The 16,720-nt window shown below is 26.1% G+C and overlaps 3 protein-coding genes across 3 annotated transcripts; 2 read left to right on the top strand and 1 right to left on the bottom strand.

Annotated features, from left to right (window-relative positions):
- Nucleotides 1-2,492: 2,492 nt before the first annotated feature.
- LOC112592961 (delta(9)-fatty-acid desaturase fat-6) lies at nucleotides 2,493-5,448 on the top strand. The gene is made up of 5 exons (XM_025337136.1): nucleotides 2,493-2,701; nucleotides 2,785-2,915; nucleotides 2,976-3,181; nucleotides 3,238-3,420; nucleotides 4,923-5,448. The coding sequence occupies exons 1-5, from the start codon at nucleotides 2,566-2,568 to the stop codon at nucleotides 5,239-5,241; spliced, it is 975 nt and encodes a 324-aa protein (XP_025192921.1). The 5' UTR covers nucleotides 2,493-2,565; the 3' UTR covers nucleotides 5,242-5,448.
- Nucleotides 5,449-9,027: 3,579 nt separating this feature from the next.
- Nucleotides 9,028-12,610, top strand: LOC112593013 (dynein assembly factor 1, axonemal-like). The gene is made up of 7 exons (XM_025337221.1): nucleotides 9,028-9,140; nucleotides 10,177-10,268; nucleotides 10,418-10,639; nucleotides 10,710-10,852; nucleotides 10,956-11,054; nucleotides 11,269-11,333; nucleotides 11,430-12,610. Exons 1-7 carry the CDS (start codon nucleotides 9,088-9,090, stop codon nucleotides 12,598-12,600), a joined length of 1,845 nt encoding a protein of 614 aa, XP_025193006.1. The 5' UTR covers nucleotides 9,028-9,087; the 3' UTR covers nucleotides 12,601-12,610.
- A 635-nt stretch (nucleotides 12,611-13,245) lies between these two features.
- On the bottom strand, nucleotides 13,246-15,424 carry LOC112592914. The gene is made up of 7 exons (XM_025337076.1): nucleotides 15,364-15,424; nucleotides 15,118-15,188; nucleotides 14,740-14,832; nucleotides 14,561-14,658; nucleotides 14,045-14,471; nucleotides 13,525-13,623; nucleotides 13,246-13,308 (listed from the first exon to the last, which is right to left on the bottom strand). Exons 1-7 carry the CDS (start codon nucleotides 15,422-15,424, stop codon nucleotides 13,246-13,248), a joined length of 912 nt encoding a protein of 303 aa, XP_025192861.1.
- Nucleotides 15,425-16,720: the final 1,296 nt, after the last annotated feature.

The following is a 16,720-nucleotide window of genomic DNA, read 5'->3' on the forward strand; positions in this document are numbered from 1 at the left end:
AATAATAATATAGGTAATGGTGAAAAATCCCTGTGAATAATATTTTAGATTCTGACCTCTGTAGGGTAAAGCGCCAAGCACTATCAATGTATTGGTTTTACAACAAAATGGTTTTTTCTCATGACATTTTTGTAGTAGAAAAAATGCTCATAATTTAATAAAAATAAAATGTCAATTCTAATGATATTGAAATAAACATAAACTGAAAATAATAATAATAGTGGTGTAATGGTTGTGAACTATCAATCAATAGGTGTCCACAAGAGAGCTGACCACTATTAATGATTTTAGTGGATTATAAACTATAATAATATATGATATAATGACCACTAACCATACTAGTGAGTAGTGTAAAAAACAATAAATATATTTATTCAGATATTTCACGGTCTTATTTAAAAATTTAAACATAAACCAAGAATATTTTTTTTATTAAATATGTGGACAAAAATACCCCGTGCGTTATTTAGAAAATTTAATAGTTAAATAAAGTATTTTCTCAAAATCATTTTTTATACCATTGATTTACATTTAACGATTTAACACATTTATTTTAATAACCTATTCAGTAGTATATATTTGTATGTTCACAGCACTTTTTAATAGGAAGATTTTAGAAAGTTAAAGTGGGAATATCCTGTCTGATATTAAAATAAAAATATCAAAATTAAATTTGTCTTAAATTGATATTGAATAAATACGAGTATTATCATTTTTCTATTAGTTTTTTTAGCTTTTACCAATTATTTTGAAAACTACTGGGAATTTTTACCTCAATGTACTGAACGAACTAGATCTAATTTTCTACTAGAATCTTAAAATTGATGTTTGAAGTATTTTTACTACTCCAAAAGGAGATGACAAATAAAATAGTAGTAAAAAAAAAAAAAACATCATCGTAAAACCAATACATTCATTAGATGCTCAAAACGTAAAACGTATATGAGAGAATAACTTGCTTAATATTACTTCTAATATTTACTCCAATTTTTTATACATAATTACATAATTGTAATATATATTTACAAGGTGTTAGGTGGTCCCACTCAACAACCTATTTAGTTAATACTATAAATTGTATTATTATTTTAAATTTAAATAAATATGCCAAAGAAGTTTTTATTTTTATATAAAGTTTTAAATACTTCATTAAAGTTTGGCTAATAAATACAGTAAGTTACTATTATTTTTATATTTTTTTAGAGTAAATCTGTAAGTAGTGAATAATGAGTGATAACTAAAGACAATACATTGTATATTGTGTACGGAAAACAATCAATTATCAACATTTTAAATTTGATATTCGCTTATTTTTAAATTGAATACAGATATTTTAAATGCTGTATATAGATTCTACATAGGTGAGTTCGCATTTGTATTTGCTATCTATTTAGATATTTGTTCATATATTATAGTTTCATTGTAACTTATAACACATGTAAAATAAAATTCAGACTTTGATGTTAATGACAAATTAACATATATAGATTGCTTCATTAAAATGTGCACAATTTTAATGAGTTCATTAGAATTCCAAATGCGTTAATTGTCAAATAACTATTGTCGATTAAAGATTCAACATATTAATATATATTTTTTTTTTTGTAATACACTACTGTATGTTGTATTCGTATGGCATCGGTAGGTTGTGGCTTTTTTCGTTGTATGCATAATATTATTATGGATATGATTTATTTATAGTAATGTAATAACACATTTTTCATCTTGACTTACAAACTAAAAATGCACTAATAAATATATAAAGTTCATGTAAAAATTAATAACAATACTTACATAATATACAAACCCAAAATTGGAGGAGATTCATGTAACAATAATTATAATGAAAAGGCATTATACAGTTTTATGTTGATATTTGTGCTTGTATCTTTACCTGTTATAATTACCTGTTGTAATAGAATTATGAACATATTTTTTCAGAAATGTAAGACCAAGACTAATGGGTAAATATCGTGTCTAATATTATATAGGTACAGTAGTTGTACACTACTGTACAGGATTTCCGGGATACATTGACTTTATATAATATTACAGCCGTTCGATAAATCATTATCACTCGACAACGTAGGTACACAGGTAATATGCGCATTATTAGGATAAATTATTGTTTAACCTAAATAACTAGTACAATAAGCGCGCATAATAATTACTATGCGACAAACGTAGACGCTATACTATAAATCTATTCTATCAAATCGTATGTATGTAAAGCCAACAGGTCGACGAATACGATTGACCTTCAGGAGGTGCATACGTTCGTACAGTCGTTTGCCGGACTTCGACGAAGAATTTTTCGACATCAAAGTAAGTACGTTTATTCACAGTAAACTAATAAATTATACTCTACAGAAACAACGCATAACGTTTGGTACATGATAATTAAAGATATCAGTTTTTGTGGATGTTGTAATTTATTTAATTATACCGAATTTTATTTTTTTGTAGAAATGCGTATCTGAATTAATATTCATAAGACATATCGATCTCAATATATATTTTAAATAAACATTTTAAAGTCAGTAAATTTGATTAAACTTATTTATAATGACGGATAAAGACATTAGAATACCAAGAGAAACGCGATGGCCAAATGTTCTTTACTATGTATACCTTCATTTTCCTGCTTTTATTGGACTTTACTTCGCAGTTTTTCAAGCTAAATGGACTACTATATTTTATAGTAATTATTCCTATTTTTATTTATTTACTAGTTTACTCCATAAAGTACCTATTTTAAATAAAAAATTGTTATCATTTTTATAGCGATATGTCTTATCCACGTGTCTGTCCTCGGCTTAACTGCTGGTGCACATCGATTATGGGCACATATAAGTTTCAAAGCCAGTACATTACTCAGAGTATTCTTGGCATTTGCACAGACCTTAATATGTCAAGTAAACGCAAATCATCAAAAATTTAATGTATTAAATATCCTAATACAATATTATTTTCAGGGATCAATTTACGACTGGGTGTTAGAACATCGATTGCATCATGAGCATTTTAGTACAGAAAAAGATCCGTTTAACCCACAACGAGGATTTTTCTTTGCGTATCTTACGAACAAATTTGTTACAAGTCATCCTGACCATGAGAAAATTTTAAAAACTATCAATACTGAAGATTTGGAGCAAGATCCTATTGTAATGTGGCAAAAAAGGTAAACCTTTTCAATTTAGTTTTCATTAATTATTCGATTTTTATGTTTCGCTTTAGACTTTACTGGTTGCTGGCTCCATTGTTATTGATTGTCACCGTGTATTTACCATCTGAACTCTGGGATGAGTCACTTATTTACTCAATTTTCATTGTTGGATTCTTCAGAGTTACAGTATCGTTACATTACAGTTGGATTTTAAATGCAGCTACGATAATTTGGGGACTAGAACCACTCAACAAGTAATTATTAAAATATATTTCGTATTGTGATGATATTTAAATAGTCAACAAAATATACTGATAAATCTACTCATTTAATATAAAACTATAGATAGTTGAAATACATATAATTTCTTATGTAATATCTAAACATATGCTTTTAATATTTTATGTTCTAATCTAATTTATAATACTATTATAAAATTTATAACTTATAACTTGCAATTATAAACATTTTACCTAATTAGGTTTATAGTACATTTTCTAGTTGGTTGGAACTTTGCCCTTGGATTAGGATTCTCGAAGATGCTACGTAAAAATTTTAATTAGACAATTAACTGCACATTACTTAATCACGTATTATTTTTCAATTTAAAATCGATATTTTTCCTTTACAACTTTTAAACTAAATTTATGCAAATAATTTACTATTTATTTTTATAAACACTTCTGCTGCTTATCAAAGTTTTGTACGCTACCATTAACAGTTTCTAAAACAGGAAAATCTTTTAGTAAGCTAGGAAACTAATTAAAAACATAACAAAGAACTTTGATTGATAAAGACGTCTTTAATTAACTTAGTATCTTAATAACTGAAAATAAGCTTGCTTCAAAACTAGTTCAATTATATTATTCGAAAATGTAAATAGAAAAGTTAGGAAAAATATTCAGTCAGTATAACTAAATATTTGTACAGAAAATATTAATATATTATATTTGAAAAAAAATAGCATTATTATACACACATTTTTAACAAGAGTTTTATTAGACTTGTAATGAATATTTTAATAAAATAAAATATCAAAAAAAACTGCCCAAGTTGTAACTAAGATAAATAAATAAGTATAAGCCATATCTTCAGTAGATAGTAAATCATATAATTTTACCCGGTCTATAATATTTGAAGTTCTACTTTAATCTAATATTTTTATATTAAAAAAATGTTAAAAAAATATATGTATATATAAATTAGGGCTCCAGTTTGTTACAGCATTGAGACTAAAAATTATTTATGGTATAAGGGTCGGAAATTGAGCATTAATAATTAATGATTTATGTCCATTATTATCTAATAATATATTACAATATTTACTATTACATTGATGTTATAACAAGAAAATATTATTTACTAATTTAAATTAAAACAACATTTCAAAAATGGCTAAGAATAAATGAGAATAATTATATGAAATATTATGTAAACTACATATAATATCCATTTTTTAAAATTATAAAATTAATTTTATAAATCAAAAATATATGAATATATGTTTATTAATTATCATTTATAAGTTATTTTTATGTTAGCTATTGATTAAAAAGCTATACCGATTAAAATCTATTCTAAAAACAAACCTGAAGTGGTTATCGATTTAAACAACTCGATATTTAATATTATGCATTATCGTTTATAATCTCTCAATAAGTTTTAAGAAAACTTATCAATATTATTTATGTTGATGAAAAATATATGGTTAAACTTATAAATTAGATTTTAATTACAATCGTTTTGTTTGATTCAGGTATTCTATTCAAACAAACTTAGTATTTATCATAAATAAAAGCCTGTGGCCTCAATACCATTACACGTTACCATGGGACTATCAATGTGGTGAATACGGTAATTATAATCACGGGTGCATTACGGCTCACATAAGAGTGTGGGCGGCATTGCGATTAGTGACCAATCTAAGAACAATAGATTCCGATGGAATGAGAAAAGCTATGATTGCAGCGGCTAGCACAGGACAAGAATTCAAACAATGTGCAGAAAAATATGCATTTGATCCAAATCTTCTTAAAATAAAATGTGAATTAGATTTAGAAAGGATACCTTCTTGATTGCAATTACTATATATTACAATACTTTATCATTTGTACATCTTTAATAATCCTAATTAACACGAAAACTTAATTAAATTATGTATTTTCGTAAGTTAAGAAAAATGTATCGGTTTGCTACCATTTATAATAAGAAATTCTAATTTCTAACTTCTAAGTTTAGATGATTCATTGTCAGTAAAACATAATAAATAATAGTGAATATAATTATAATCAGTAATTAATGGTATAAAGTAGGTACTGACCTATGTGATTATGAACAAAATTCATTTTTGTAAATAAGTTATAATAATATAGTTTACTAATATTGTGTAAGACCATAGTCTGAGAGTTAAATATTTTTACCAAAAAAAAAAAAAAAAAAATAATAAATGAAATATATTTCCTGTGTATTACAAAAGTATTACAAAAGCTAAGCAATTGCACGTACATACATCATGAATAATTATGATAAATAATCAAAATAATTTTTCAGTATACCTACCTAATAAATAATAATACACAATTACAATTTAATCATCAAATTAAATGCATAATATTTTAAATTATAAATCGTAAAAATATGATATTAAATAATATGCATGTAAATATTTAGATGTTGGAATACCAAATTTAATAAATATCTATTTAGTTTAGATATTAGATTTCTTGTATTTCATTGATACGGATAAATTGTATAGAAACATAGGACAACACTATAAGACGTTTAAATAGTAAATAATAATAATAATTTTATCAAATAATGATAAATTAGCTATTATCAAATAAAATAATAATAAATAAAAGCTTACTTTTTCACAACTATTGTCATTATAAAAAATTTTTCAATACATAGAATTCTTGAAAATCATTTATTATTTATTTATATAATATCGTGGAATATTATGCATATTATGATTATATTTCAGTACAAATTGTAAGAAATAGTTATTTGAAACATAACCTTTTACTATGGTATTTCTGTATTTTAGTATTCTACGTTTTAATAACATAAAACATACAACAAGCTAATACTTCAAAGTTCAATGCAAGTAAAACGATGTATACATTAACAATAATTTATAATTTATAATAATTATATGAACCACATTATAATATTAACTATGAGTCATAAAATGTATACATGAACTATGTTTTTCGATTACAACAAAGGCACTTGGAAAAAAATATATGAGTTTATGACGCTTCAATAATAAAACCGTATTTATAGAGGTTATTAAATTATATCTATATTATATAATATTATTGAATATCTATAAGTTTTATTGTATAAACTCAATAATAATAAATTAATATAGCTTATTTAATGTTTATATGCAGTATTAAAGAAGTGTAGGAATTAACAAATAATTATTGGTTAACAATAATTGCTAAATATTACATTCAAACTTTTCTATAGTTACCTAGAATATTATGATTGCCGTTATTATAATATGTATTTATTATTTAAGTAAGTTTACTGCGAAATTTGTTTAAAAGTTTATTAGTTATTATGGTTATTACTAATTACAATAATACGATGGCGATAATACCACATAATATTTTATATTGGTAATCGCCAATCGACCATTAAATTTAAATTAGTTATTTTAATTATTGAATCCACTCAATTAGGACCTAATCTTTATATGCATAAATATTCGAATATTTGCCTCTTAAAAAAACAAATAGTAAAATATACAATAAATCACATTTTACTGTGTGTTTTTAAAATGCGTAACTGACTAAAACTATATGCTTTTGGTAAATTGATAAAATTAAAACCATATAGGTTTGAGAAGCACTATAACTGTCCAGAAATTCAGAAAAATATGAAAAAAACGTAAGTTCCTATTATCTAGGTATGTAGATTAAATTTTTAAAAAATACAGTTTGTTATCGTTCAAATAAAAGCTATTAATTTACGAGCATGACTCAGAAATTAAAGAGTTTAAGCAATATTCATGTACCGATACGATATGATTCAGACGAAATTACTTATTAATTACATTATTTATAATTGATCTTTGATCTTTAACTGAACTTTGTATCGATGTTTATCGATGATTATTTTCATTTATTATTTTCAAGATCAACTAATTAAGTTGTAAATATTTCCATTGAACGATTTTTTTTTTATTATTAAACTAATTATTTTTATGACTATTACGAAAATCTTTACTGTATTTATCAACTACTTAAATTATACGATTACGAGTTGTGCCTGACGTTTTATAATATTAGATATTTACATGGGAACTCTGTGTTGTAATACAGTATAATAAATAATAAACATAAAACTTATATTTTATAGTGTTCTACACATCATACTTAATTTAAATTTAAAATATAACGTATAACTTAAAAATAAAAAATTTAAAACGAACGAAAATATAATTTTTACTTATGAGTTATGTTATGAAAGATAGAACTTATTATTGCGTTAAGCTCTCCGATCTTCGTTTAACAGTACATTATTTTAAGATTGTATTTTGTTGCAATTGTTAAGGCAGTATACTTAGATATGGTATATATTGTTTAAATTGAATTTGCATTTGTTACACTTGATATGTCGATAAGAAATATTAGAAACACTTGAGGGAAAATATTATTAAAGTATTAAAATTTTTACAAATAATAGGTCAAAATAGTATCCAATAAGTACCTATTTTAAATATATTATTAATGTATTCCTTGGAAAACTGCTTATAAATATCTAAGTTAATATAGTAATATTTTTACATTTCTCTTCGACGCGTCAAATACATTGGAAATCATCTTACAGCATCGTATACCAAACTACGCGAGTCTCCTGCTGTAATTTGTGCGTTATGCAATAGCAATTATCCTACTAACTATAAGGGATGTACGATTTATAAATAACTCTAACAACGACCCAGTCATCCTTCCAATTCAAAACAAGTCTTTTAATAACACCGACAGCAGTGCCAAAATTCTCAATACTCAGCCCAGCAGTCAACAAACACATATTTCATACACGAACACACGTGAAAATCCTACGCAGATGTGACAGGTAACGACAGACCTCAAAATAAAAATACCAACTCTCCTTTCTTGAGTTTGACCCAATAAATAATTTTTTATCAACATTTATAGAAAAAAAATGTTTTGTACCTATCAACAACTCAAGAAGATTTAAAAAAATTAAAAGTTTTATCATAAATAAAAAAAAAAGATATTATAAGAATTTGGAAAACATTTTAAGTAACTATACGGTTATTTTTTTTCGAGAGTTCCATAAAAAAAATAAAACAAGTTTTGTCAAAAATTGTATTTGCACAAAAATTTCCATTTTTCTTTAATTATTTGTTTGTTTTTTCAAAACAAAATTTGGGAAACTGGGAAGATGACATGGCCCTTACGTCATTTTTTTATTGATATTATTGGGGATTCAGTCCAATCCCCCTTAAAATTTCAGCTATTTGTACATATCACGTGTATTCATTGCAAAATTATCTAAAAAATATCTTAATAAATAAATTCTCAAATATTTACACTTTAGAAAACCATAATTATGTCTAGTTTATAAAGCATAATATTGTAAGTTTTAACTATATACGTTTAACTAATACGTTATCAGTGCATTATTATAATACATTTAAAATCTTCGTAACTATGTATAGATGTTTAGTAAATATTATTTTCTATAGAAACGGATCTTTTTCATTGACCAGCTACCTACGATATTGTTATCACTTATCACTATGGATACAGACGTAGTTATTATTGACTAAAGTATTATATTCACTCTTGATTCTATAACTTCACTTTTTTTATTAAAAAAATACTGTGGAAAAGTTAATTTGTAAAATAGTACAAGTACAAATCATAGGTATTATCGGAAAAATGGAGAAAACTGATGAAACGAAAAATGGTTTTCATAAACGTCTTGCGCCTGGGTACGTTACAAAGTTGTTGATATTAGATTGTACTATATTATATTGCATTTACACTCGATTACGATTAAAGTATTTTCCAAGATATTTAAAAATAACTTATTTTTAAAGGTCTTGGTACTTATTTTAAATAAGTAATAACTCGCTGAACCGATGAATTTAGAAATGCATGTTATGGTTCTTATCATGTACACTATTACCTATTTAATACTAGGTGATTTTTTTTTTTTTATTATAAACCATTCATTATTATAGTAACTATTTGACTACCTATCATAAATTAATTTAAGTATGCGTTATTAATAATAATAATAATGATAACTGTAAAATGTCGTAAATATTATGTTAGATATGAATGATATAATATACTTTCAGTTTAACACTTATTATGTAACAACAGTTATAAAGTAATACAAAATAATAATAATAATAATAATAAATTACACAAAAAAGTTCTATTTATGCTAATATTTTGTATAGTTTATTAATTATATGAACTTAAATATTTTTTAATAACTATAGACCCTATATAATAGTATTCAAACAATTAAATACCCATCTCTTTATTCACTTGAAGTTTAATTTAATAATTGTATACTACCTAAATATACAATCTGCAAATAGTGCATGATCGTTATTGGTGCTATACAGCTATAGCATATTTTATTTATTATAGGTACACACCTAAATGGTATATATACTATATTAAGTTAATGTGTATATGTGGTATAATATACTATATTTATATTTTATACTACATTAGTAGTAGTAATACTGCTACACTACCTACACTATTACATTTAGTTATTATTTTCTAATTTACTCATAATTAAATATTATGGTAGTATATAAATTAATATACTATATTATGATTATACTAAGCCATTTATTAAATATTTTAATAATTAAAAAATATATTTAATGTAATAGTAAAACAAATGATAAAGCACCATAATACTTAATTACTGTTCAGCTTCATTTTTAATTTTAAGTTATAAAAGTATGAATAAACAAAATTGTATACAAGTATGATTTTCAGAATGACGAAAGAAACGCTCAGAGAAATATGCAAACAAAATAAATTGTACATCATCCCTCGTCACAATGATGTTCTGTATCTCCATTTTAGAGGTATGTTAAAAACATGCGTAGACAGCGTATAGTTATAATATGCAAATGCGTCGTAATAATTATTTGGACTGAGAGTTTTGCTCAACTCTTAAAAATAAGTCTACAGATACTTGTGTGTAATTAATATACCTATCAAACGTTAATTCAAGGATTTTCAAAGATCGAAAACTTGGAAGAATATACTGGGTTAAAATGTCTGTGGATAGAAAACAATTGCATAACGAACATTTCTGGACTCGAAAATCAAACGGAGCTTGTCGGTTTATACATGCACAACAATGCCATTTCCAAAATCGAAAATCTCGATTCTGTGATCAAACTTAATACGTTAAATTTGAGCCACAATTTCATTAAAAATATTGAAAACTTAGGCAAGTGCTGCAACAAATGGAGTTAAATTGAAAAAAAATTGATAATTATTTATTCTTAAACGAATTTTAGATCACTTGCAGGACCTTAATTCGTTGATTATATCTCACAACAAGCTTTCTACAGCGAACGACATTGCTCATTTGGTCAAATGTAAAACCTTGTCTATACTTGATCTTTCATATAACTACTTAGATGACCCAGAAATCATCGATGTAAGTTGATACTTTGCTAACTACCAAGTACTTAGTATATATGAAGGTACTTAATATAACGGGTAATGTATGTAATATTCAAATTTTTTTTCCAATTTTATAGGTATTTACCAACATGGAATCTTTGCGAGTTTTGTCTTTAACTGGAAATAGTGTGATTTCGAAGATAAAGAACTATCGGAAAACATTAACCATAAAATGTGTAAGTCTTAAAGTTATATTAAAAATTAAATATCATTCTACTTTTTTGTAGTAGTAGCCTCGTTTTTATTATTTACAAAATCGATTGAAGAATATCATAATCGTATAGAGTAATAATGAACGTTTTCATACTTATATTGTATTTTATCATTTAAAACAAATAAACGATTGAATATTTTACTTAAGTAAGTCAAATATCATGTTTAATTTTTCAGAAAGAACTTCGTAACCTGGACGAACGACCAATATTCAAAAAGGACCGTTTGTGCGCAGAAGCTTGGTAAGAATTATAATTAGAAATTTCAGTTATCAGAAAATGCCTATACCTATCCCAGTTATCTATTTGGATAATTAAATACATTTTTTATATTTTTAGGAGTACGGGCGGGATCGAAGCGGAACAAGCCATGAGAACCAAGTTAAACGAAGACGAACACAAAACCATCTTGGATTCCGTACGCGCGATAATGAGTATGCGTCGAAATAAAAACGTACAAATTACTCCGTCGGCCTCTGGAGACAGCGGCTATCAGGAAGGTACCGACGGGAGAGATTCTGCAGACAGTTTGATCGTGTCCAAAGACTATTACGATAAATACGGTTCTTCGGACGAAGATTCCTCCTCCGACGAATCGCCCACCAAAGCCACAAATCCATTGGTATGTGAAATCGTCGATAATAAAGACGGTAGAGATGACTCTGCCAACGATTTTTCAACACGCGACGGTATCGACGACGATGGTTCAAGCGATCTCGAGAGTGACGTAGTAGATCGCCTGTGTGATCGAATAGAAGAACCGAGTACCTGCACTGCCGCAGTAGACTGCGACAGTGAAAACGAAGAAAACATCGATGGCTCCTATCCTCCGATCGCCGGTATTGCGAACCATGATGAGGAACCTGCAGAGCGATTGGACGAAAAATGCGAACACTCCGTTGACAGCAAAGCTGACTCGTTTGAGAACGAGGTGGTGAATATCGTTGCGGGAGACAATACTGCAGATAAACCATCTCTCAAACAGTGTACCGATGACCGTTTATGTTCAAACGACTTGACCGAACTGGCCATTGAACGTACCGAAAACAAGTCGATATCTGTAGAGACAAATTACGTCAGTGTCGAATTAAATTTAGACGAAAACGAAAAATTTGTTAACACAAGTTTAGATTTAAATGACGACGAGAATAGTGATGAAAACTTGTTTAATAATGTAAAAAATAATCATCATCAAAATGTCGGCGGATCAATTGAAGTTAATAAAACATTAAAGAATAACGACACTCAAACAGTTAAAAGTGATTTAAAAAAAGACGTCGAAGGTTTAATTACATTATGTTCGGAGCAAACAACTAAAACTTCACAAATCCTGTGCGAAAAAAAGATATACACTCTTGACATAGTTGATCATAACAATGCCGAAGAAGAACCGAGTTTATTTCCAACTTGCAAATCTGATCAAAATGAAATTGAGGAAATTCCTATTCGACTTCCATGGCTGTTGCCATCGCAAACAGAAGAAGAGTATTATATTAAAAAAAGTTCTTAATAAAATAATCATAAACTGCAAAAAAAAATATGCAAATTTCTATATGAAGTATATTACAATTACATTGGTTCTAGAGCTTTTTCTACTATAAAATATTTTATAATTTTTTTATTTAATCTATATGTTTATGTACAATATATTGAGAATGAAAAGTATTTATTTATTTTACTAACCAATTTTTATTTATTTATTTTGAAATTTATATAAAGTTATGTAAAATTAGATAAGTATATAATCATGAACGTAGTCAAAATGTTAAACTCAACAATTATGTTTTTTTATATTAATGTTGAATAATGCTATCTAGCTATTGCAAATTAATTAATAATTATTAACAACGGGAGAACAGAAACACTTCGCAATTTATTTTTTCGACCCACTGTTTTAAAACAATATGTTATATGGGCTAAGTAGTAAGTCTTCGGGGATGTCACTGTCTGATGTGAAATATTAATATCTCATTATATACAGCGTACATAATAAACAGTAAATTGTTGCTATATTACTTAAAAGTACTAAGATATTGTTATGGTTTCGTGATTTCAATTTTATGAATTGTTAAGCTTTATTATTTAAAACGTTTAATCAACAGAAAAATCGTTTTCCTAGTTGGAATTTTCAACATGTTATTCTTTTATATGCAAATCAATCGTCATGTCTTGATATTCTCTCATTTCCAACGATGGCGCGAATTTCTTCCAATTTTTTCTATAAATTGGATTTATTAGTTTTTTTAATCTAACTTATTCTATACATTTATCAATGTAATAAATATTTATATATATTATAATATACATATCTATTATTATATGACATTTTTTTTTTTTTTAAAAATATGGACTTATACCCAACAGCTTAAAACAAGACAAATATAACAGGTAATAAAAACAATTATTGCTCATAATATGTGTAAATATTACTTACAGCTAATATTGAAACAATTTCTTTTTGGTTCTCGTTTGGTACTAGTAACTGACTTTTTTCATTCTCCGATTGTTTTGTGTACAAAAAGATAGTTGATAACTGTAATATTATAGTAATGTTGATACTTTAATACCAGATATTTATTATTTTTTTTTTTTTTTTGATATTTATTGCTACAATATGGACATACAATTTGATAAACTTATACATAATAATACGTAAATATATTTATGCGTAATAAAATTAATTTTTTTAATTAATTATGATTTAAAAAAATGATTAGTTATCAAAACATTTAACAGTAGATTAAATTAATTAAGCACTCGTGCTGTCTGCTTATTACATAATAATATATGTATCTATTTATACGCGCGCGCCACACACACACACACACACACACACACACATTATAGATAGGTATATGTTTTTTAACAAATTTAAAAAGCGTGTCAATCGCATCATCGTTAATTCGATTTTCAATATCAGTTAATAATAAATGTAAATTATAAATATTGTATACCATATCGGCAATATACTTTTCGACGCGTTTCAGTAATTTTTGATGGAAATCAATGCAAAGTTGTTGATCGATGCAGCGTTTTTCCAAATCATTGACTTCTTTAGTTTTAATATCCACGTACGCATTTAACTGATTGATTTCATCCACGTGTTTACTGGTCTTCTCGGTGAACTGCCGTTGATTTTCAGTTATCTGCAAATAATACTGGTTCTTCATATACTCACACAACTCCATTATCTCTGCTATGGTTTTTTTATTTTCAAATATTTCTTCTATAGTGGTCTCTAAACCGTTTACTATCACTTTAAACTGGTCGATATGGCTATGGATTCCCACCATTTTGTCGATTATGGTTTTAAAGCATATTGCATTTTCCAATTCTTTTTCTATTTTTTTGTCATGTATTTTTTCCATTTCGTTTTGAATCCTATATATAAGTAAATGCAACGAGCACAATAATAAAAATAATTATTCAATTTATATGAATCGAATAGAAGATGCTCGTATTGTATATACTTGTTCGTTTCGACTTTGATCGTTGTTATTTGATCATTTTCAAACTTTGATCTGTTAGTAATTGAATGAACTTTATTCGTAATGAACTCGTTTTGTATCTAAAAATATTTTTTACTATAAGATGCCTATTTTTTTGTTTTAAAACTTAAAGTGACCCGTATATGTGCACAGTAAACAACCTTTAATCTCTCGAGCTCTTTTTCGATTGTTTTTAATTGTATTTCATTCTCACAGTTCAATTTTAATCCATCGCCGCCATCGACCATTTTCCACTATGTAACGACAGAAAAATAAAATAAAAACTACGAACAAAAATGTATTCAAAGTATTGTACAATTATTCTGCAGAGTAGTTTAAAATCTATAGCTTATTATACCTCCTATATACCCTTTGAAAGCTTGACTTTATTTATAACGGTATAAAACAATAAATTAAACTATATTTTTCATTATATAAGTAAAGGGAGTAGGTAGATAAGTTTAACATCGATATAAATTGTAAAATAATCGACTAATCTGAATTTAAATCTGTATTAATTAACGAAACAATTGTCGTACCTGTACTTCTTTTAAAGTATCTGGAACATCACTAACATCAGAGATTTTTTCGTTATCAAAAAGCTCTTTCACTAAAATGAACAATAACATAAAGATATTATTATACTATAATACTATAATTATTACAATATTACCTAATAATTTGTAATAGTGTAATATTAGTCGTAGGTATATACATAAATCGATTTTAGGTACACTGACTTGTATAAAAATTTAAAATAAATAATATTTAAACAGACTATTTACTTTTAGTTATATCGAGACAATCATTTGATTCGTCAGAATTTCCTAAATATTTTTCAGCCATATAGGAACACTTAATATTTTCGTACTAAAAATATTTGTTTTTATGTGTAATTTGTTTCTTTATCACAGACGTTAGAACTCTGATGAAGAAATAATAAGTAAAGAAATTATAGGTACAGATAAAACTATTCCAAATCGTATACTATAAAACAGAACAATGAATGTATTTTAAATTTCAATCACGTATAATAATGTTAAGCAGCTTAAAATCATGCAAGTTTCTTCATTTAAAAAATACTTTTTTAAGTGTTATTCTTTATGTTTTTAAAAGGTTACATTATCAAACATAAAATAAATATTTGCAAACTTATCGCTTATTTCTTACCATTGGCAGATGTGTACAGTTAAAAATAACAGTTTATCAAACAGAAAGAACGTAAATTATATTTATTCGAACGTAAATATTTATAAATTACAATTATTTTATTGACATGAATTTTCGTTGTTATGTAACCACAATCGTGTATATTCTAAAAAATTGAATGTATTTACATTTAAATGCATCAATAATAAAACCTAGTCTCTTCGACTTTATTTATTTGGAAATCTCAGCCGTTGCTACTCGCATTTAAGTCTCTACGGGATTTTAAGTAGATATTTATGATATAAATGATGATGTTTCAACTAAAATAATTCAAATTCATTAAAATAAAAAAATATTTTTAATTTTCGAAACGAGTGTGATTTTTATATCAAGTTAACATAATATACGAATTACAACAATTAAATAATACTTATATAAACTGACATTAAAAAAAATCTAGGTATAAATATTAATATCGAAAATTACACATTAAGTTTACTTAATACACATTTTTATATGTGTTTTAAAACCAGCTTTCCTCGGTAAAGACTATTGATAATATATACAGGATGTTTCATAAATAACGCAGTTTTCAATTTTGCTATAAATTAACTTTATTTTATGAGAACTAAATTATAAATTATGTATTATATTGGTTCACTACGAGTCAAGGTTTAAGTGTGAAACATGATATTGTGCATATGATCCCCTCTTATCGCTCGGCACACAGTGACTCTGTCAATGCAATTACTAATCAAATTTTCACAGACTTGCATATTAAGTTCACTGATAACTCTAGAATTTTTTGCTTAAGATTCGATGAAGTTCATGACTTGTCCGTATAAAACAATTATTTAATGAAACCCCCAAGGAAGAAGTCATATAAAGTAAATCACACCTTAGTGGCCACTATTGGTCGCCACAGAAGGAAATGAGTCAGCTGTCAATTTTTTCAGGGAACAAAAGTGTGACAGGGAGCATCGATTTGCTGGA

The sequence above is a fragment of the Melanaphis sacchari genome, unplaced genomic scaffold (assembly GCF_002803265.2).
Source record: "Melanaphis sacchari strain LSU unplaced genomic scaffold, SCAv2.0 Contig19_pilon_pilon, whole genome shotgun sequence".
In the NCBI taxonomy this organism is placed as follows: Eukaryota; Metazoa; Arthropoda; class Insecta; order Hemiptera; family Aphididae; genus Melanaphis; species Melanaphis sacchari.

Coding starts and splice junctions, on each gene's coding strand:
- LOC112593013 (XM_025337221.1), top strand. CDS start 9,088: ATGGAGAAAACTGATGAAACGAAAAATGGTTTTCATAAACGTCTTGCG. Junction 10,269..10,417: donor TCTGTATCTCCATTTTAGAG/GTATGTTAAAAA, acceptor CGTTAATTCAAG/GATTTTCAAAGATCGAAAAC. Junction 11,334..11,429: donor CGTTTGTGCGCAGAAGCTTG/GTAAGAATTATA, acceptor TTATATTTTTAG/GAGTACGGGCGGGATCGAAG.
- LOC112592961 (XM_025337136.1), top strand. CDS start 2,566: ATGACGGATAAAGACATTAGAATACCAAGAGAAACGCGATGGCCAAAT. Junction 2,916..2,975: donor CACAGACCTTAATATGTCAA/GTAAACGCAAAT, acceptor TATTATTTTCAG/GGATCAATTTACGACTGGGT. Junction 3,421..4,922: donor GGACTAGAACCACTCAACAA/GTAATTATTAAA, acceptor TGTTTGATTCAG/GTATTCTATTCAAACAAACT.
- LOC112592914 (XM_025337076.1), bottom strand. CDS start 15,424: ATGGCTGAAAAATATTTAGGAAATTCTGACGAATCAAATGATTGTCTC. Junction 14,833..15,117: donor ATACTTTAAAAGAAGTACAG/GTACGACAATTG, acceptor GTCGTTACATAG/TGGAAAATGGTCGATGGCGG. Junction 14,659..14,739: donor AAGAGCTCGAGAGATTAAAG/GTTGTTTACTGT, acceptor AAATATTTTTAG/ATACAAAACGAGTTCATTAC.